The sequence below is a fragment of the Argopecten irradians genome, chromosome 8 (genome assembly GCF_041381155.1).
Source record: "Argopecten irradians isolate NY chromosome 8, Ai_NY, whole genome shotgun sequence".
NCBI classification, from domain to species: domain Eukaryota; kingdom Metazoa; phylum Mollusca; class Bivalvia; order Pectinida; family Pectinidae; genus Argopecten; species Argopecten irradians.
This window is the reverse complement of record NC_091141.1, coordinates 35,735,044-35,759,378: the sequence shown is the minus strand read 5'-3', so window position 1 is coordinate 35,759,378 and position 24,335 is coordinate 35,735,044. Positions and strand designations below refer to the sequence as shown.

Genomic DNA, 24,335 nt, shown 5'->3' with positions numbered 1-24,335 from the left:
TAGGAAAAGAATTAAACACAGTTTTTCAAGATGGCGATTTTGGTGATTGGTGGCTGTTACAGCCATCTTGGACTTGAGATCAACCCAAACAATATCACTTGTTCTGGACCACGTCCGGATCATTTCAGGCAAGTTTAAGCAAAATCACACTCGTAGAACTTTGAAAAGAAGTTTGAAATATGTTTTCAAAATGGTGGGTTAGATGACATGAAATGTGAAATAAAGTCTCCACCAAAACAAGTTGGTTTTCAGCAAACGTACAACTTAATCAAACATACACAGGTACAAAGTTCACCTCCACTGGTGAGATTTTACATTAAAGCCATAAAACATTAAAGATTTCCTCAATTGGATCTAGATTTACTCAATAAATCAATACTTTAACAGTATAAATCTAATTCGCGCAAACATTTCTGAATTATAGTCATGATCATTTCATGGGATTAAATTTTATTCTAATGTTCGATGTAATTGACAAGTAATCGTGAGTGTGTGTGAAATTGAGACTTTAACATTGATTCAATTATAGACCATTAAAATCAATACTAGATATTTACCTTCACTTGTAACATGAATGTGGTAAAATACTGACAGACCTAATCTGTGGTTGCTAGGAAACTCTTTCTCTCATACTTCACAAGGATACCTAAAGGTTGCTCGCTACTTGATGGCGTATTGTCAACTCTGTCTTACACAAAGGGGGTGTATTATCATTAGACAGTTCACACACATTGAACAATGATGTGAGGTCATCAATACATGTTATTTTGCTTAAAACCAGAAAATCAAAATTCAGTTATCAGAGAATTGTCAACCCATGTCTGATTATTTTACGCATTACATTTTTGCAACCACATTGATGCCCTGTAAGATCACAAAAATATCCCGGTGCAAATGACTACCATATTCGACCCAATAAGCGCCCCTACCCCTTTTGAGCCTCAATTTCAATTGCCCAGGCAATAATAAAGACCAAAACTATATAGGTTTGTAATAATTTGTTTTATTAAGTACCTTTTTTTGGTTTTTTCCTCCAATTTTTTTAAATGTCCTGGGTGATTATTGGGTCAAATACCATACATAACTTTACAGAACATTTCAGAAACTTTGATGCAAAAATAGTACACAAGAATTTGTTCAAGCCCTTCAGGATTCCTAGCACTAGATCTACTACTCCCAAAAACTTCCTGAATGATTATATGATTAACACCCAACTTCATTACCATTCAGAAGATTTAAGACCCCTGCCTAAGTTTGGTGAGCAGGAAACAAACGTTATTTGTATCATAAATCTTAATGCACCATTACAATAAAACTTGATTTCTACCATTTTGAGCTTAAACAAAAATAACACATTTGCTGGAAAGTTTTAGTACTGACAGAGCTCTCATGCTGCTGAGGCTTCGATGTCAAATATTTTAGGCTAATGGTACCAAAGACACATGGAATATTAATACTGTCAGTACTAATCATTAAAGTACCATATTCAACCCAATAAGCTCCCATGTCCCTATAAGCACCCCCCACCTCCCCCTTTTGAGGCCTCAATTTCAATTGCCTGGACCAAAAATATCAAAACTGTATAGGTTTGCAATAATTTCATCTTATTAAGCACCTTTTCATTTTTTCAATTTTTTGAATGCCCTTGGCGCTTATTGGGTTGAATACGGTATATTTTACTATTTGAACACATGAGGTTGATGACTGGTGATAAATCACATATATCTATCAATAGTGTCCATTGTTGGCAATCTCTACAAGCAGTATATACACGTATATTCAATAATTTATAAGTGCCGAGAATATAAGAGCACTCTAAGCTCTCATCGAATAAACTTCACAAATGGTTCTATTCAAAACCACTCTCTCGTTATTTCTCATGCATGATCTCATTAAAAAAAACAATTTGAGGGAAGGGGGGTTCCCTAGACGCTTACAACAATTTCATACGTCTTTGCACCAGCTACTGTGCTATACCAACGTATCTGATCATCCCGGCTGGCCAATCATCAAACTAATACAGATACGATGCCAAGCCAAGTTGGGGGATCAACCTTTTTCCAATAGATCTTATATAGATAATGTGAATATCTGAGATCTCCCCCGCAACACAGAGCTCAATTCACACATCTGAAAGAATTGGCAGCACTTGACTATCAGAATCAATTCATGAAGCCGCATAACAAGAGAATATCTGTTAACGTTCTTGCTCACTTAAGCCGTCTAACACAAGTGAATTTTTTTAGTATACTCATCTGGGCTAGTTGTAGGCTTTTATTTTTGTAGTTTTGTATATTTTTGCAACATCCCTTGGGCTAGATCTAGTTTTGCATATTGTAATTTTGTATATTTTAGCAATCTCACTTGGACTAGTTGTCATCAATCCATACATTCTGTAAGTAAGCTGACCTTGGCCTTTAATACTGAATATTCACATTTCAACATTTTTATTTAATATCTTGTTTATCATAATAAAATTTTAGTATTAATTAGATTAATTACAATACCTCCCTTACATTTCCAAAAAGATTATCTTTAATTACAAAAAGGTTAAATAATCATCTGGTAAACGATAACAAAATATCTGAATCAACGATCGGATCAGTTGAAATTCATCTACTTATAAATCAATTCCTTCCGAAAACCATGATCAGTACAACAGTAACAAATCACAACGTTCAGTAAATTATTCGAATATTCTGCAGGCATAATATAACTATAACATCAAGCAGTTTTACAGATTTGTTAGTCCCCGGAGTCTAATAGTGAATCGAAGATGCGAAGCTCCAGAAAACCAATATCATTGTATGTATTTAGGGCAATCAGCTGTTTAAGGTAGATAACAGAGACTCTCCAAAAAGCTATCAATTTCATGGTCAACATCTGTGATGCCGGGATCTTCTTCGCGTAGAGCTCCCTCGCTTTGACTAATCAAATACCCATGCAAACATACAGACGATACAGAAATATTAACATCACTGTTACAGATTCTGATTAAATTTGTAACACAGCAGGCTAATATTCTCTCCAACGACAGTCATCGGTAATGATGCCTGTCCAATGAAATGATGATCACAACTTAAGTCAATTGACCAATCAAATACGGGAATGTTTTTGGAACTGACCAATCAGATAGCGTGTTTTACATGACTGCGACTTGGTTCAAATTCTGATTCAATGACGGAGGTCACTACATATAAGTAAGAGTGATTAGAACTATCTATAAATATTCATGTCTTTCTGTCCAGTGATGTCACCAATTAGACAGGAATAGACAGATCAGTAGAATTAGATATAATGCCTTAGACCAAAAACACCAGAGCATCCAGTAGACCCCTGAGAGTATGTTATTGACTCCCAAATATCAGTTTTGACTCTTCAGAGTTTGCAGCACATGTCTAGGTGTGTGATATGTTTGGACTCTTCAGATTTTTTATTTGACTTCTGAATCTGCTAAAAGTCAAGGGTCAACTGGATGCCCTGAACATCAACCTGTATATACCCTCCCCCCCCCTCCAAACTCCATATCAGAAAATAGCAGAATCCATGCTTCTGAACAACTGATATTTCATTTATTTCTTTTAAGTATGAGAAAACAAAATCTTTGATCGTTCATAAGGGCAGGTTTATATCTTATCTTTTGTGTAAGATTTTGGCTGATCACCACTCGGCGAGCCTTATGCTGGCCAGCAAAAAGCTACAGGATGGCCGTCAGTGATGGTGTGTGAAAACCTAAAATGTTTCCTGTAATACAGCAGAAACACCACAAAACATTGAGACATTCTACTGTAATCAGTTCGGCATTAAATTCTCTTACAGATCAGCAATAAAGACTTGTTATATTGAAATACTGTGGGATGAGGAATTCATGTTAATTACACAAAGCTTGTTTTATGGTGAAATTCCCTCTGCATGTAATATTTGCCATGATAAGAAACGTTTGTTACAAAATATAATCATTTTAACTGGTGTATCTACTGTGAAAATAAAAACATTGTGAAATGAAGATTTATAAGCAAGAAACCCAGAGTTTGTTCCCTATCGAAGGCAGTGGCTATGTTTATGTGAAAATCATGTGTTCTATTACATTGGTGTTTATGTAGATCGAGACTCAGGTGCTTAGCCAAGCTTTGCTGTTAACTACTAGATAGTTGAGAACAAATTCTTTCCTGTAGGAACAGTATGCAATTTTAACTGGTCAATACTAGCCGCAATTTACTTCTCGGCTAGAAAGAACTTCCTGTCAGCCCTATCGGTTGAACATCGTTGACTCGTTAGCCAGAAAGTCACAAGTTTTATGTAATTACCCTGCATTTGCCTATTACAGAGTTATCTGCCCTTGCCAGTGTAGATATTAATTATGAGTAATATGACGTCATGTACATGTTTGTGAGTGTAACGTCATACTTTTCGAGGAGAAAAAAAGACCTAAATTGCGCCCACAAAATAATGCCGTAAAATGGATAACTAACCGCAAGGGAGCTAACTCTGTAACATGCAAAGACAGAATATGTTTATGTGAAAATCATGCGCTCTTTTACATTAATTTATGTAGGAATTTTGACACTTACATGTGACAGTTTTACTGCTGGTCGTGAGTAGACATGTGAGTCCGGTTACCCAGATATTGGCCTCATCCGCCGTATTGGCGATCAAGTCCATGGACTCAAACTCATCCCCATAGATCACAGAGAATGCACACTCGTCCTGGTAAATTCCGGCGATCTCTCGATTCTTTAATGCCTCGGTGTTCTTCCCAACTCTAACCTCCTTGATTATTTGTATAGGTACTGCAACACAGAAAATATCATAATCAAATCTTTTTTCACCTTCTGATCAGAGAAATTGCAATAACAAACGTTTTTGTCATAATCCATCCGAAAATACAATTAGCAAGACTAGGGTCCAAGATGAACCTACATTTGATATTTCAGAAAGATCCCTTGGATTTTACCTGAGAAATATATAGCAATAAAAATTTTTAATGATCATAGTTAAACATGACTACCTGTCGGCCATTTTGTTTTTAAAAAATTTCTCCAAAAATACAATTGGCACAACTATTGGGTTTAAGATGAACGTACAATTAGGAAAGATCCCCTTGTTGACCACATGAGAAATAGCAAGAGTCAGTTAACTTTAATTGTCAAAATCAAAGGTGAATAGATCTCTCATTATAATGGCGATAAGCTGAAAATCTCTTCCAAATGAAAATAAGTACGGTAGCTATATGGAAATTACCATTCACATATTGAACATGAAATGATTAATTTCTATTGATGTGGCCTTGGTCTTTGCCTTCCAAGGTAGCTATCACATTGACCTTCGACCTCCTGGCCAATATTATTTTATATCCCTGCCCTTATTCTATCATGTTTCCCACCTCACATTTGACCAAAGTTTCCAAGTATTTTCATTCTTTAACTTTAATGCCCATCTCGAATTCGACTTAAATTTCAAAGTATTTTCATTCATTCATTCATTCATTCATTCATTCATTCATTCAATTCATTCATTCATTCATTCATTCATTCATTCATTCAATTCATTCATTCATTCATTCATTCATTCATTCATTCATTCATTCATTCATTCATTCATTCATTCATTCATTCATTCATTAACTCTGGCTAAGCGTAGAATTTGATTTTTTAACAGAGATATGATATATATAATGATCACTACCGCCTACATATCCCATGGGAAACATTAACAAATGATTAATGCTCAAAATAAAGCCATTTGGACTTCTTTCATAATCAGGTTTCCCTGGCACTTTAAAGCTGAGAGTTAGCCACTATAGTAATGCGTTGTGAGTATTGATCAGGCACTGACTCTGACACACATTAGATCCAATATTAACATTCATGCTCAGCTTTTGACAGTTAGGAAAGATGCTTTCATCACGATTGGTTTCAACTTTTTAGGACTTACTTCTGGCTTTGTGAGCCTTTTTCGAGGTGGGGAACCATCGTATTTCTGTCATATCTGCATTTAACATAAATGTTCGATGATATTGTCGGCTGTTTGAGCGCACTTTTATCAATTCGCTTCCCTTCTGCATAAATGACAGGCAGTCCTGAGCTGTAAATAAAAACAAAAACAATTATCAGTTACATGTATATTTCACAAGAGGCCCATGGGCCTTATCGGTCATCTGACTATTAGCACAATACAACATAGTAGTTTAAAGATTTTAGCTTATTTGACCCCTGTGACCTTGATTGAAGATCAAGGTTTTTCATTTGAACAAACTTGGTAGCCCTTAAGCTTTATCCCAGCATGTCACATGCCAAATATCAGGTCTCTAGGCCTCTTGGTTATGAAGCAGAAGTCTTATCAAGATATTTCAGCCTATTTGACCCCTTTGACTTTGAATGAAGGTCAAGGTCATTCATTAGAACAAACTTGGTAGAGCTTCATCCAAGCATGTCACAAGCCCAATTTCAGGTCTCTAGGCCTCTTGGTTATTAAGAAGAAGTCTGTTAAAGATTTTCACCTATTTGACCCCTGTGACCTTGAATGAAGGTCAAGGTCATTCATTTGAACAAACTTTGTAGCCCATCATCCCAGCATGCTATAAGTCAAATTACAGGACTCTATGTCTCCAAGTTTTGGAGAAGAGGTTGTTTAAATGTAAAAGTTGATGCCGGACGGACGCCCCACCACAGCATAAGCTCACTTGCCCTTTGGCCAGGTGACCTAATAATGTAAATGTACAATAGACATTAATATTTGTGACAACTTATGTGAAGATGGAATACATAATACTAAAACTGTTTCAGAACAGCAAAGCTTGCATTTGACAGTCTTAGAAACAAGAGTTTAACTAAGCACATTTCGGCCAATTAAGCTTCTTGTAATTTTAAAAATTCTGTTCTTTGTGTATTAATATGATTGCCCATTTAATCCTGTAACAATATAGACAGTAATATCAATACCTTCACATTATCAGGTATCATGTGGTACGTGAATCAGTCCCGTATGGCCCATTGGGCCTTTTGAAATTCTCAATATTTTGTATTTTCTCACTTAAAATATTTGTTGGTACCAGAAACAACACTTATAATCCTATACTAATGTAGAAATCAATGTCAGTTGTTACAGATAACAGTATTTCAATACCTGCACCAAAACTCTACACTCATAAAATTTGGCCCATGGGGCCTTTTGAAATTTTGAAGATTTTGCAAATTCTCCCTTAAAATATTTGTTGTACAAGAAACAACACTTATAATCCTATACTAACGTAGAAATTAATTTCAATTTTTAGCAATAACTGCATTTCATTTATTACACCATAGCCTATACACTCGTATAATTTGGCCCATTGGGCCTTTTGAAATTCTCAAGATCTTGCATATTTTCTCCCTAAAAATATTTGTTGATGCCAAAAACAGAAATAAATGTCAGTTGTCACAATTTGTACTAAAACCAATTAGCGCATTTCAATTCTTGCACCATAACCTTAATATAATTTGGCCCATTGGGCCTCTTGAAAGTCTCCATTTTAAAATGCTATGTTTGTAGCTTACTTAAAATGATTGTACACGCCCAACACAACACTATAATAAGCTTATATTAATGCAGAAATCAATGTCAACTATTACAGATAACGGCGCTAGCATTTCACAACTTGCACAAAAACCTTAACCTAAAACAAAAGCCGCCAGCGATTATGCAGAAACCAGACTGATTTCATGTCGGTCCCTTTCTCTCTTCAATAGACGAGCTGAAAATGTTCCAGCATTATACACATGAAATGACACAAAATGATCAATTCCTAATGATATAAAATCATAGCTTTCAAGAAGTTGGAATCAAGTCAAAAGACTAAAAACATAACTCATTAAATATCAAAGAGCTGCCAAAAACCTTTCAGAAGAAATTAAGTATCGGAGGGAGTGAATACCTACAATATACACAGTTGTATTATAAAAGTTTATAAAACTGAATGCGCAATGCTACATTTTACGGCACAAGCATGGTATTTTGAATTCTTACTTACAATGAATTATTTCATCGTCTGTCATATAAATGTAAAAGGAGCGGGTAGGTGTGGTTTGTACATAGTGTTAAATACGGTCTCTGTCACTCATGCTAAAATCTTTGGCTCAGTCGGTAGAAATGTAGATTTTCATGTAGGAGACCCAGGTTTGATTCCTGGTTGGTGCACTTGACAGAAGTCATGTGAAGTCTCCCTGTTCTTCTACATATATATAAATAGATTTCTACTTTTCTCAACCAAGTGTTTTTCGTGTGCCATTAAACTTCATGTATTTCAAAGGCAGTAATTAGATCAAAGAATTTGCAAAAGATATCTCCAAAAAAATGTTTAAAATACAGATACAGTAGAAGCATGGAATTTTAGATCACCAAATTAAATTATTGTGAAAAAAATTGTCAGTTAAAAAAACATAAGTTAATCGGTTCACAGGAACGTAAGTGCACTGAAAGTTCATCCTTAAGTTTCTTCCTGCAATAAAATGTCACATTTATTTTTCAATTGTGAACAAATAACGCCAAAAACATTATGGTGCCTATTTCCTTTCTATAATGGTAATGAAAAATATTGACAAAATGGCAGGGATACAAAATTATATGATAATTGCTAGTTTTTCAGATTACATATGAAAAAAAAAATCTGAATATTGAATAACAAATTAAATATAATTTTTTCAGCATGTAACATTTTAAAGAATTGTATGCGACAATAAGATGTTATGTTATATAGATCCTTATTTTTCTGATTACATATGACAAGAAAAAAAAATATTGAGAGTATTGAATAACAAGAATTATTTTTCACTATTTCATGTTTTGTAAAAAATATCTTATTGGCAATTCAGGAAGAGCTAATGAAAAAGAGGGTAAAATGGTAAGATTATACAAAGTCAATTGAAGTTTTACATTTATGACACAAAACCGCAGAAAACAATTTATCATAACAACAATTTTATACTGCACACAGGGCAATCTGGTCAACCACACTGCTAAACAAAGGAAGTCAACAGCAAGTTCAATAATTCATGTATGACATTTCCGTGTCAGCAAAACAAAACATTAACAAAATCAGCATTTAGGCAGTATATATTTGAATATAGACAAGAATTGTATTGAAATGGATGCATCTCTCGCAAATCAAGTATTCCCACTGAAATTTTTTAATATCTATTTCTTGCTAATCAAGTTTACTGCTATCCCATGGAAACATTTTTTTGTTTATCTAAACAATGACCTTGACCTTTGTTATTCTGTTCTGAACAGCAAAGCCGATTAAATGCAAGCACTCTTGGTTAAGAGGAATTGTTTTAAGTTGAAATTAAATCGGCCAAAAGACAACTTGAACTATTGCTAGGAAGTTATTTTTTCACTTTAAACAAGAGCTGTTGGAGAACAGCAAAGCTCGCCTATTCAGAAGAAGTTGATGTTCAAGTATTTACTATTTAAACATGGAAATATGACAAATTAACAGACTCAAAAAAAAACCTAAAGGGCCCCAAATTGGTTGTATTATCACGTTCAGCATCCATACACATTAGGAAAATAAAATCATAAACATTTATGATGACTTATGCTTAAACAATTGACAAAATAGAAACTTGCTCAAAAACTTTAACATGGAAATATGACAAATTAACAGACTCAAAAACCCCCTAAAGGGCCCCAAATTGGTTGTATTATCACGTTCAGCATCCATACACATTAGGAAAATAAAATCATAAACATTTATGATGACTTAAGCTTAAACAATAGACAAAATAGAAACTTGCTCAAAAACTTAAACGTGAAATGGGACGCCAACGCTGACGGTGACGCCGGGGTGACAACATTAGCTCCCCCTATTCTTCGAATAGGCGAGCTAATAAAAGTGACTTTGGTCTTTGCTTTTGAAAAGAAATAATCCCCAGGAACATCATTTTGGTAAAATATAATATATATAATATAATATATAAGCAGGAGCAGAAACTTCACTTTTATAGACTATGATGTCTCTCAGCCAGGGGACAGAACCCAGATCCTACCTCACAGGGGCGAGCTCTCAACGAAAGGTCAAAAGCTAGGTGTGTCAACTGAGACGTTAAGAAAGCAGAAATTAAAGTCAGTTAGAAAGAATAGAAGAGATAAGATCCTACGAAAATGTATAGTTGAAGATGGGAATATTTAAGAACTGAAGGTAGCCATTATCACTATAATGTAAGACCGGGGGCCTGAGAGCCCAAGGCACCTTTGATTTTGTGTTACAGTAAGAAGGGCCCTAGGGGCCTCTAATTTTTTGCCTGTTTATATATAACTTTTATGATTTTGCTGCAAAACAAATGTACTATCATTTCTTTCATTTATAAGTTAATGAACAGTCTTTGTTTTAGACAAATGAACTTAATATCAGCGGAGTTGGGGCCCCCAGATTCTTTCATTTTCTTTCTTTATGGAGAGCAGAGGTCTCCATTTGCAATAAAGTTTATGTCTTAGCCTGGAAGGACTGTATATTAAAATGTAGAAATATACATTGGATAACTAAGTAGCAGTAATAATAAGTTCGGGGGGATGTTTCTGGAATAATTACTTAGCCCAATCCTGATGATTGAGCTGAACAAAGTGGGTGGTTTTTGTGTAAAAACATCAGAAAAATCAGGAATGTGTATTTATATGTAACACAAACTCGTTGATTTTTTTAATGGTCTTATTAATGACTGCCTATGTACATCAGAACACTGCCGTATTGTAATGTACATAAGTTCGTAACAGTTAATGACCCACCAGCCACAGAATGCACTGTTTATAAGTAAAATTCGTATAGAGATACATGTACATCATCTCTGTGTGTGCCTGCCTTGATTTGCTATGATTATACACATCATCCCGTTTAAAGTAAACACTTAACTATATATCCTACCGTTGAACCTATAAACTACCCCGGAATTCCTTAGTCTTTATACTTAAGAAAGTGGTTACAAATTCACGAATTAGACCTATAACTTTGTAGTCTAATTGTCAGCACTATTTCTTTCTCTTAAAGTCACCGAAAAAATGTTAATTAAAAATCATCCTTTTTTTTTCTCTCCATCTTAACTTTGCCAAGAACACACTTCATGTGTGTATATATGTGTCAGTACATTATCGATTTGAAGCAGACATTTGGCTTCTCCATGGACAATCAAGTTAAAAAAAAACCATTTCTTTATTTTGTTTACATTCTCAAAAGAATGGTGTACATTTGTATGCATAACTTAAAACTGTAGGTAACTGATATTTCAAGATTATTTCTTAACTCTAATTCTGTATAATATGAAACATTCATGATTACCAGATGGTACAGAGATATCTAATTATCGTATTAAACAAATCATATTTTTTCTATATTCATGGATCATAATTAAATTTGATTAGTATTCTGTTGTTCTTGCAAAATAATTTTTTTTTCTATTACAAGTGTACCTTCTTTTTCTTTTTGTGTAGGTTTCATTTTGTATTATAGCTTTCATTTTGCATATAACTTTAATTTGTGTAGCTTTCAATAAGTTGTGTAGCTTTCAATTTGTGTAGATTTCGTTTTGTTTAGCTTTCAATTTGTGTAGATTTCGTTTTGTTTAGCTTTCAATTTGTGTAGATTTCAATTTGTGTAGCTTTCAATTTGTGTAGATTTCAAATTGTGTAGCTTTCATTTTGGTAGTGCTTTATTCCTGCATCAAAATTGGCTTGTAAACAGGTTTTATTTAGGATAACGATGGTAAACAATTCATTTGACCTGAAGGAAGTTCCTGGGAAATGGGGTCAACCATTATAAGCCTGAATATTAGCCACACCACTTGCCATTTATTCTAGTACAATTACCCTGGTAATTCTGCTCATTTCTAATGCATGTAGGTGAACATGTCTGCCTGGTAGGAAAAGATTGATTCATACATGTATCTAATCCAGACCAGCTATATAGCACTGCGGACCAAAGCAATGAATCTAAAATGGAGGTCTTCGCTGCTCTTCCGCTTTAATTCCATAGCTTGTTTCTATGACCTTTTAACAGCCAGGGTTATTTAAGTTCGCGCCAGGTTTAGGAGATGGGAAAAAGGTTGGAGTACTGGAGAACAACCATCAAACTACAGTCAGTAGTTAGCAACTACCACACATTGAATTCTAGTTAATTTTCCAGCATGCAAAAATATTTTTTTATGCAGAATGACCACAAATGATATTGAAACCCAGGTGGAAGTCTTGTGGTAATATGTCGTAAAAATGTCCAGGTATTTAAGGCCCAGAGCCCATTTTAATGAACATTTTATAACTTTAAATTGAATATCCTAGCTAGCTTATGACTAACCACAGAGAGGCATTGCAATAAGCTGTCATTTGGGAATTTTCCTAATTGAATTCTGTAATGCTTTATTTTCTTAATGAGTTGCTTCATTTTAAGTTCAAGAAATGCTCATAAAAATGGGGCTAGATATAATATGGTATTATAGCTCAAGTCTTTTACAATAATTAAACGGTAATCAGGCTAAAAATCTCAGGTATTGAACAATATCTTAATATAGCTCTGAATTTACAGTTTTTGAAAAGTCTGTGGCCTAATTCATTATAACATGGTAATCTATTTACTTTGAAAACAGAATGGCTCGCAAACCTATTAATAAGAATATTCATAATTTATGACATTGATCGGGTCGATCATTGTTGACCTCGTAGCTTAAGCTGTAGAGCATCTGGCTAAAGTTTGGAGGTCCTTGGTTTGAGTCATGGATTTAGATCTGGTTAACACTGCAATTAAGTCTCTCCTGTTACACAAATTCTCACAATGTGCTAGTGATCAGAGGTCCTGGGTTCGAGTCACAGTCTGGCTCTTACATTTTCTTCTCTCCTCTTACATTAATTCTCATAGTGTAATGTTTGTTGAAATAAATTCCCTTTTCGGACAGCTGTATATATATTTCAAGTATGAGGCCCAGATATATCTATTCTCTAACCAAATTACACATATTTTCGTGCCAGAAATGGAATATGTCATACCGAATTCCATATCAGCCTCAGGCTGATTGTAAATGCATGTCAAAAGGTGTCCACAATCACTATTACCATACATCATTACACATTCGGACAATCAGACTGGTTATCGCAACACTGCTAGAGGCTATAAGGCTTGTGCTTGTCGATTAGTAAAAGGTAATCATGTCAATTTAATGATAGATGTGGTTAATATGACATTTACATTGAGTCAAGGTGATAAGTCCTTAGAGGAGCTGTGAGGGAACATGTTTCTGGTAATAGACATCTATGTATCACCACGGTGACAACATCAAAACAACAAGATTTCGGTCAATGTGGTTCATACCGGAACACCATGAAATGGTGTATCTGAAAACCACAGGAATTCAGTCACATTAGTGAAAATATCAGCACAATAGAGCTGGAGGCCCATTTTATTGTTGGACCTAATTATTCCATTTTCTCCATTCTCTGAGCTTTACCCACATCATAGTGTCGTACTTTGTCATTTCAAACTCTATCTAGCAAAACCAGACGATTTATCATACTCATTATATATTGAAGGTCATCAGAAAGGTCATTGATGGAGGTCAGAATGGTCAGTATGTTATTTCAGTACGATATTCTCCCTCATCAGATATTCACGGTCACCAGTTCAGAAAAGGTCATAAACGGAGGTCAACATGCATGATCAGTATATGTTATTTCAGTACAATATTCTCCCTCATCAGATGTTCAAGGTCACTAGTTCAGAAAGGTCATAAATGGAGGTCAACATGCATGATCAGTATATGTTATTTCAGTACAATTTTCTCCCTCATCAGATATTCAAGGTCACTAGTTCAGAAAGGTCATAAATGGAGGTAAACATGCATGATCAGTATATGTTTTTTCAGTACAATTTTCTCCCTCGTCAGATATTCAAGGTCACTAGTTCAGAAAGGTCATAAATGGAGGTCAACATGCATGATCAGTATATGTTTTTTTCAGTACAATATTCTCCCTCGTCAGATATTCAAGGTCATTAGAATAAAGGGATTTCAGCATGGTCAGTATGTCATTTCAGTATGTTTCTCTCCCTCTTGATTCTTATTTTTGTGCTAAACCAATCTTGAATAGGATTTTAAAAGTGCAATGAAGAATTTGTGTAATTTCAATAATGGGTATATAAGCGGTATACAAAATATAATTAGAGAACAATCATATTTCTATGCAGCATTTCTGCAACACTAAAACACTAAAATAAGATTACTGTTAGAGTAGTTCATTTACAGTATACTCAAGGTCACCAGACTGGTCAACAAGGTCATTGGGTGAGGTCAGCGTTGTTGAATATAACTTCAGTATAATATTCTGCCCAGTCTGATATTCAAGGTAGCCGAATGTCACCAAGGTCTATAGATCAGTGTGGTCGATACAATATTCTACTTCATATACTCAAGGTCATTAGAGGTCATCGAGTCAGCAAGGTCAATAGGGGAGGTCAGCATGCACGGTAAGTGCAATATTATCCCTCATAATTCATAAGTCATCTAGGCATGGAAAATTCAGAGACGGGATATTCAAGGTCGCTAGGGATCATCGGGTCAGCAAGGTCAAATGGGGAGGTCAGCATGATGTTCTCCCTCACATACTCAAGGTTGCTAGGGGTCATCGAGGTTACTAGGGGAAGTCAGTATGGTCAGTATGTTATTTCAGTACACCAGTTAATATGTGTATATGGCACACAGACACAACAACAGGCAGCACTATACATCACTTCTACTGAACAGCCAAGGTATACAGCCGAATACATAAACATATTTTTGTTGGAAAACAGCTAACTACCTTCAGGCTATAATATAATTAATGCCATCTGGTAATAAATCTTTAATTATTTACTGATCATGCGTTTTTACCAAAGAACATTTGTCAGTATGCCTGGCTACATGGAGGGGGATGTTGTATGAATTGCCCCCAACCTCTGAATGGAAATTTAAAGTTGAAAGCCAACGTGGGACCATTTAACAGTTAATATGAAACTTCAGGATATTCTAGGTTTTACAAGAAATGGAGGTTATATCTTGACTTATAATGATATGATATAGGTCAGAAAATCTACAGATAGAAAGATTAAGTCCTGAGGCACTTTAAGACTGTATGTATAGCTGGGTTGTTTTTGTTTGTGGGTCAAAATTTTCATAACTTTGATTAAAAGCGGAAAAATTTTAAACTTCCAATTTTTTTTTTTAATTTTGTGATAAGGTGGTTACAGTGAAACTTGCATTAGTGACCACCTCTGTAAAAAGACCACCTGCTTAATAAGACCACTTTCATATTGTCCCAAATGGACATTTCTAAAACAATTTGACCTGTGTATAAAGACCATCTTGCAATATAGACCACCCTTTCCCTTGTCCCTTGAGTGGTCTTTATAGACAGTCTTGATTGTACATATTTTACCTATTACTTTTGAATTATATTGTGGATGTAATTTTCGTGACCACAAATGTTAATCTAATGTCCAGAGCCTGGTAATGAACATCCCTTAACTTTAAGGAAAGTCTTAACTAAAATTTCTCCATAGGAAAGTGTTACAATTAAAAGTAAGGAAATTTTTTTAAAATCAAATGAGTCTTCCTTAAAATCTGTAATGCTTTCCTATGAAGAATTTTAAGTTTGGGGATTCCTTAAATTCAAGGAATGTTCATGAAACTGGGCCTTGCGCAAAATCACATAAATATCAACTCTGCGAAAATAATGGCTAAACCAGGGCGTGCGTTTTTATAATAACCTGCATTGACCCCTAAAACTGCAGATTAGCCGAATGGTAATTAATTGTGTCCTAAATCTGTGGTAAGTATAACAACATCAGCACCTAGTGGTGTTATAGCTATATAGGGTATCTGCCCCGTCAACTGTCAGATCATCAGTCAAACTGGAAGTCCATTCTCTTTGATTTATCGGGTTTTCTAATATCCCCCAAAAAGCCAATCATATAACCAATGTGATAGTATTGGTCCGACGCCTCTTATGACCCTTAAACACTATCTGTGTTAACGTTCATGTCTGCATATATGGGTTATAACACATTCACCCCTGAAGACACATTTGGACTCTTCTAAATCAATGATTGGATCAGTCTATTATGAAATTTTAGGGGCGAATAAGTGAACACATCAGCCACAAATATTGATCTCTCTTCCACACTCGACAAAAAATAAACAAATGTTATTCAACCATAAATAGAACTAAAACAAAAATCTTTGTTCAATATCTTTATCCCAAATCTCTTCCACACTTGAAAAAAACCAAATGTTATTTAACCAGAAATAGCAACGATAGAAAAATATAATTGATCAATATACTTTTTTTACCAAATCTGACACCGATATTGACCCTTCCACAGTCGACGAGTCCTTGACAATGTATATATGACCTTATAGATTTCCAGTGATTCTGTTATTCCCTTTATATATATTCTGACAGTACCTCACTAAAAGGCCATTATTATCCAACGAAACATCACAGAGAAAGATAAATGTCAGTCTACAGTTTTTATTCCAATACTGTGCATATGAGGCGACAGTGTCTATTGTAGATACATATAAGCTTGTGTTGTAATGATATTAAACCCTGGAACAATCTCAGTCGATTGCTGTGTGTATGTATGATATTCATCCCAGTGTATACGATGTTATAGAGATAAAATTATATTTAATTAGTCTAGATCAGTGATAAAAGAGCTATCGCTCAATTACGTCTCAAGGAATATTGACATTTGCATTTTTTTAAAGTTCTTTAAAGGTTTTAGTTTTTTAAGCTCATTAGATGGGAAGGACTGAGGTGTCCATCGTCCTGCATTTGTTCATTTGCCAAAAAATTACAAAATTGGCTTTTTCTTCAAATCTGCTGGTAATCCTTTTATCATTTGCTTTGCTATAGTCTTTTACCATGTGGATTAAAAGCTGGTTCAGGTCTGCCTCCCCCTTCTAAGATGGCCATATTGTTTCCACAGTGATTGGTTAATGAATGACCTTTAACCTTTCATGATTATCAGATATCCACAGTGATTGGTTAATGAATGACCTTTAACCTTTCATGATTATCAGATATCCACAGAGATTGACTAATGAATGATCTTTAACCTTTCATGATTATCAAATATCCACAGTCATTGGTTAATGAATGACCCATAATCTTTCCTGATAATCAGATGGGGCAACAAGTGGTTAAGATGTCTCAACATATTACCACAACCCCTCCACCTCTAGATCGTGAGTTTGAATCCCTCATGAAGCATTGCCAGGTACTGACCGCTGGTCGGTGGTTTTTCTCCAGGTACTCTGGCTTTCCTCCAACAACAAACTTGGCACATCCTTACATGACCCTGGCTGTTAATAGGACGATAAACTGATAATAAACCCAATGATTATCAGATATTCACCATGATTGGTTAATGAATAACCTTTTACCTAATTTCTTGATTATCAAAATACACAGCAATTGGTTAATGAATCAACTCTAAACTTCTTGAAAATTATATCTCCAGTGAACTTTAACCCCTCTTGGTGATCAACAAACTCACACCTCCAGTCCATTTTGACCTGTACCTGATTATCAGGCCTATAAACAAAGGAAATGATGCATGTTCCATCGAACTGTCGGGAAATCCTGGCACTTTATACCGCTAGCGATGAGAGACACTTGAGGACGTGCCCTCAATTCACCCATTTACTAGTATCACAATTTCCGGATTTACAGGCTCTCTCTATTGATTAGGGTTTTAAACACTAATGTTGACACAAATTACTTTCGCCGTATTCTAAGCTACAGTTGCAGACGACAACAAAAAAGTGGCAATAATGATTTGGCTATTTTGGAGGATTTTTTAGGATATTTCAGTAAGAAAACCTAGTCAACAAGTTCCTAATTTAACCAAACAATAGATAATACACTTGTAAACAAAAATGCTACGTACAATATATGTATACCCCTGCCAGTGGCACGTGTTGTATTCCTGTTCCTTTCCGTTCTTGTAAAACACTGATGATTTCCAATTTCTTCTGCTTTTTCTATCAAATTAAGTCTTTCACTTGAAAGGAGAATTACTGGTATATATTCTCCAAATATTTCTGTGCTTTCTTTTGTAAAAGACCATAAGAGAATTCAGTTTTCCTGAAACTAATTCTGATTGAATTCCCCTTTTCCAAGACAAGATTCCAAGATTACTTTCCACTGACATTTTTCTGCTATTGAATGGCTTTATATATCAACATGGTTTTCCCTGATGTAGGTTTTCCTCATCCCTGAAGCAATATAATTGCTGAGGACTACTAAAATAAATTGATTGGCGTCCCTGGGTTTTTGTTTGGGTTTAATCAGATTAACATCCTTTTGTAATTAACAGCCAGGATCAGAATCATTGAAAGGAGTGCCAGGTTTAGGTGCAGGAGGAAAACCGGAGTACCCAGAGAAAAACCATCCATCAGCTATCAGTACCTGACAACTGCCCCACATGTGATTTGAACTCATGGCCCAGAGGTGGAGGACTTGTGGTAAAATGTCAGGACATCTTAACCAGGTCAGAAAGATGACAACTACTTAACATTTGTAAGTTTTTAGTAAAATTGTTAGAGTATGTTCTGTAAAGTGATGAAGATTTGATAAGTATATATCTAGCCCAATATATGTTGATTGAAGATTTGATAAGTATATGTCTAGCCCAAGATATGATGATTCACATCTCAGAAGTGCAATGGAGCAAAATCATTTAATTTTGATTTTTACACTATACAACAAACACTTACATTTTATAATCGGCTTTGCTATGATCAAAATATTAATGCCTGTTTCGGTTTGATTGGTCTAACAGCCTACTATTAACAGACATTCATTTAAGGAAGTGGGCGGCTTGTGTAAACACTTGCGGATCGGCTACCATAGCCTTTAATGTCAAGCAAAGAAAACCAACAAATGCTGAAAACAGAATGCATTAGCTAGAAATTTGGATGTATTGAAAAAAATCAAGCTCAAAATGTAAAACAGGGAATCACAAATCACACTTTTGGGTCGCAAGTTCTAATCCTATGTGGGGCAGTTGCCAGGTACTGACCACTGGTCGGTGGTTTTTCTCTTGGTACTCCGGCTTCCCTCCACCATCAAACTTGACATGTCCTTAAATGACCCTGGCTGTTAAAAGGACATAAAACTAAACAAACCAAATGTCATAGGGGTTAACTCTATTGGTACAAACCACGAAGTAGCTCATCAGGACGTCGACCGATTAAATGATAATTAATTCTCTTGTCTAGTCAGCCGACAAAATACGTACAGAACTTTTAATTTCCTAAGCTTCTAACTAAATAACAAATGTTTATTGATGATGGCATTCTTCCATGGGCCTGCATTTTCATTATCAATGTCTCTATTATAGTATACAGGATACCGACCTGACAACAATAATGGTTTTAATTAAGGCCTATATCATAGATGATTGCTAATGTGTTTTGAACTCAGATGCAAATCATCAATCGCTATCAATTTTTCATGCCTTTGTTGGTTTTTTTATAAAGCTGTCTATTTACAACATTTCGAAGCGTGTAAGCCGATAACTTATTGAGTATTAAATATTAACATAGCATCACATTACCAGTAGCATTCAACAAGCAACTCTTTACTGCATCATCTAATCATGTATCAGATTAGGTTTAATTATTTGTACTAATTAGCACCGCTTCCATTAATCAATCTAGTCAAAGGTTAGACTTTCTATACAGAGCTAGTAGAATCAATGATGACTTTTAAGGGGCACAAAAGAAGCTTTAAGAGTTCTAAGAAAGCTATATAAGAACCCTGCATTCAAGGGAAGATAACAAAGTTTACAGTTCCCAGCTATATAAAGGCCACCACACAAGGGGAGATAATCCATACATAAACCTCAAGTTCCAACCTATATCACAGTCCCTCTTTCTGTCATTGTACACACAAACCCTTCACTCAAGGGGAGATAACCCACTCACAGAACCTAAGTTGTAATCTATATGAAAGCTCCCCCTCTGTCACTACACAAGAGTCTAACATTCAAGGGGAGATAACCCATTTGCAGATCCCTTATATTCAGTAAAGCTTTCTCCTTCATCGACTCAAACTGCTTATATCAGCTTCAGCTACCCTTTTACCATAACTAATAAAAACTTGATTCAAGGGGAGATAATTCATAGACCATTAATACCTATATTATACCAAAAAAAAATCCTCAAAAATTACACAAGAACCATGGACACAAAGGGAGATAACCCATTATAGACCACAAGTTCCTTTTTATATGTATAGATTCCCCTTTTTTGATTATTCTGATATATTGTAAGAGCCCTATAGACTCAGAGGGAGATAATTCATCATAGACCATAAGTACCTAGTTGCGTGTATACAATCCTATATTTCTGATATTACACAAAGGGGAGACAATTCATAACATTATTTGAGTACCAAGTTGTATTTATAAATCCCATTCTATGTTTACTCTGATATATCATAAAAGCCCTCGAGTCAAGGGGAGATAATTGAAAGTACCTTATTGTATTCCCTTTTTTGTTTCTTCTGAAACAATATAAGGACTCTGCACTCAAGGGGAGATAATTCATTATAGAACCCTAAGCACCTTGTAGATTCCCCTTTTTGTTTATTCTAATATAACATAAGGACCCTGGACTCAAGGGGAGATAATTCATGTTAAGCCCCCTTCTCCTCCGACAGGAGATCTAAAGTACTCTGTGTCAACAGTTATTAAATAGGTATTGTGTCATTACTAATGACAGCACCTTCCACTTATTTCGAGGACAACAAATAGGATTGAGTTTAATAGAGGAGGAGAGGATAGGGCATTGCACTGGATTCTGAATTACATCAGCAAACAAAGTGATTCCAAGCCTACCATTAATGTGTAACGACTTGTTACAGAAACAATTTGCCGTGCTTTTCACTCATTGTCCAATGAACCTATTACATGTTCTACTTGCGCTACTTTAAATGTACAGAATCCAATTAGTCTGCAATTCTCCATTCAAATTCATGCAGAATACAGGATTCAAAATAATGGTGGACCAAAAACAGGTCCTCTTTAATTCATTCTAGAGCTTATTCCTTCACATCTTATATCACAAAACTTAATCTGATCAACAAATAGAAGGCAATTGGTTCTTTTTAACAAAACTTCAGTTTTTTCCCCATCTTTTTCTCTTTTTGGTGTAAAGGATAGCAAATTTGGAAATCCGAATTCTGCCATGAATAATGATAGAGCTAATTAGACGTCAACAGTAAAATCCATCTTTCCTAAAAATAAAACCAACTTGATATATACTGTCTAGTTGTAAAATTGTCTGACTGCAAGTACTCTTAGCTTCAACAGCTAAACCTTTCTCAAACATTTAAAAGATTGATTTATCAAACTTAATCTGACAATACTGCAATCATTTGTTTGTATGGTGATTAGGCTAATCGTAGTTTATCAACAATTTCCCTATCATGATAAATTTGTTTCTTGTCATACTCCTATCACAAAACTTTACAATTCTTTACCTACTTGCTGATTTTAATTATCACTGATTTTATATATATATAAAAAAAGAATACAAAATACTAATTATGTGATTACACATATCTGTGACAACTAAACAGGACCCTGGTTTATATATATATTTTTTAAATTTTATTTTTCATTGATTTCCTTTTATTATTGATCACTTAATTACTTTGTGTGTGTGAATGTGCATGAACAAAGAATTAGTAGTTTGTCAAATGTCAATCAAGCTACCCAAGTACAGCACAGGACTTTGCATTAAGGCCAAAAAAATAATATGTATGTCTGTTTAGGGTTACCCGACGGACCCTAATTTTTTTCCCACTTTTCTACAAAAAAAATAAATAAATAAAGTTGGGATTTCAATTTCAGAATCCGGTTCTGGCCATTACTTTTGAGTGAAAGACATTTAAAAAAAAAAAAAAAAAAACCTGGCCTACCGACCCCATTTTTTTTGCCAATGTCACCCTAAACAGACATTTTTTTGGCCTAATTATAATTAGCATTGTTTATACTCAAGGTGTGGCTACAATCATTACAGTCTGAAGTATGTGGTCAGTACAGTCAGTTGGACCCTGAAATAGGTGGTCAGTTGTCTAAGTAGTGGACCCAAATGACCCATGACTGAGTTTGGTGTATGAGCAATGCTGTAGGTATGGATGTTGAATGTAAAACATTCTTCAATTTATACACCTGGCCCCGGCATCAGTCATGGTCCAGAAATGACCAATGACCGCTAATTAAGGCCACCTAATGGTCACTTCCCATTATATAAACTGTTATGGTCATTGAACCACTCAATCACGAGTGGAATACTAGTGGTAGAATGTCAGACACCTAAACCACTCAGCCACTGTGACTCAGAGGTGGAGGCCTAGTAGTAGAATGTCAGACACCTAAACCACTCAGCCACTGTGACCCAGAGGTGGAGGGCTAGTGGTAGAATGTCAGACACCTTAACCACTCAGACACCTGTGACCCAGAGACACTGTGACCCAGAGGTGGAGGGCTAGTGGTAGAATGTCAGACACCTTAACCACTCAGCCACAGTGTGACCAAGAGGTGGAGGACTAGTGGTAGAATGTCAGACACCTAAACCACTCAGACACTGTGACCCAGAGGTGGAGGACTAGTGGTAGAATGTCAGACACCTTAACCACTCAGACACTGTGACCCAGAGGTGGAGGGCTAGTGGTAGAATGTCAGACACCTTAACCACTCAGACACTGTGACCCAGAGGTGGAGGACTAGTGGTAGAATGTCAGACACCTTAACCACTCAGCCACAGTGTGACCCAGAGGTGGAGGACTAGTGGTAGAATGTCAGACACCTAAACCACTCAGACACTGTGACCCAGAGGTGGAGGACTAGTGGTAGAATGTCAGACACCTTAACCACTCAGACACTGTGACCCAGAGGTGGAGGACTAGTGGTAGAATGTCAGACACCTTAACCACTCAGACACTGTGACCCAGAGGTGGAGGACTAGTGGTAGAATGTCAGACACCTTAACCACTCAGACACTGTGACCCAGAGGTGGAGGACTAGTGGTAGAATGTCAGACACCTCAACCATCAGCCACTCACTGTGATCCAGAGGTGGAGGACTAGTGGTAGAATGTCAGACACCTAAACCACTCAGCCACTGTGACCCAGAGGTGGAGGACTAGTGGTAGAATGTCAGACACCTTAACCACTCAGACACTGTGACCCAGAGGTGGAGGACTATAGTGGTAGAATGTCAGACACCTAAACCACTCAGCCACTGTGACCCAGAGGTGGAGGACTAGTGGTAGAATATCATGCACCTCAACCATCAGCCACTGTGACCCAGAGGTGGAGGACTAGTGGTAGAATGTCAGACACCTAAACCACTCAGCCACTGTGACCCAGAGGTGGAGGACTAGTGGTAGAATGTCAGACACCTTAACCACTCAGACACTGTGACCCAGGGGTGGAGGACTAGTGGTAGAATGTCAGACACCTTAACCACTCAGACACTGTGACCCAGAGGTGGAGGACTAGTGGTAGAATGTCAGACACCTTAACCACTCAGCCACTGTGACCCGGAGGTGGAGGACTAGTGGTAGAATGTCAGACACCTAAACCACTCAGCCACTGTGACCCAGGGGTGGAGGCCTAGTGGTAGAATGTCAGACACCTTAACCACTCAGACACTGTGACCCAGGGGTGGAGGACTAGTGGTAGAATGTCAGACACCTTAACCACTCAGACACTGTGACCCAGAGGTGGAGGCCTAGTGGTAGAATGTCAGACACCTTAACCACTCAGACACTGTGACCCAGGGGTGGAGGACTAGTGGTAGAATGTCAGACACCTTAACCACTCAGACACTGTGACCCAGAGGTGGAGGCCTAGTGGTAGAATGTCAGACACCTTAACCACTCAGACACTGTGACCCAGGGGTGGAGGCCTAGTGGTAGAATGTCAGACACCTTAACCACTCAGACACTGTGACCCAGGGGTGGAGGACTAGTGGTAGAATGTCAGACACCTTAACCACTCAGATACTGTGACCCAGAGGTGGAGGCCTAGTGGTAGAATGTCAGACACCTTAACCACTCAGATACTGTGACCCAGGCATGGAGGCCTAGTGGTAGAATGTCAGACACCTTAACCACTCAGACACTGTGACCCAGGGGTGGAGGACTAGTGGTAGAATGTCAGACACCTTAACCACTCAGACACTGTGACCCAGAGGTGGAGGCCTAGTGGTAGAATGTCAGACACCTTAACCACTCAGACACTGTGACCCAGCGGTGGAGGACTAGTGG

The 24,335-nt window shown here is 36.4% G+C and overlaps 1 protein-coding gene across 1 annotated transcript in view; it reads right to left on the bottom strand.

The window, feature by feature from the left end:
* The window catches only part of LOC138329861 (inactive phospholipase C-like protein 2), a 71,014-nt gene that overhangs the window by 28,831 nt on the left and 17,848 nt on the right, over positions 1-24,335 (bottom strand). The window contains 2 exon segments of the mRNA XM_069277151.1: positions 4,572-4,790; positions 5,935-6,084. Of these exon segments, the coding sequence (XP_069133252.1) occupies positions 4,572-4,790; positions 5,935-6,084 (369 nt within the window).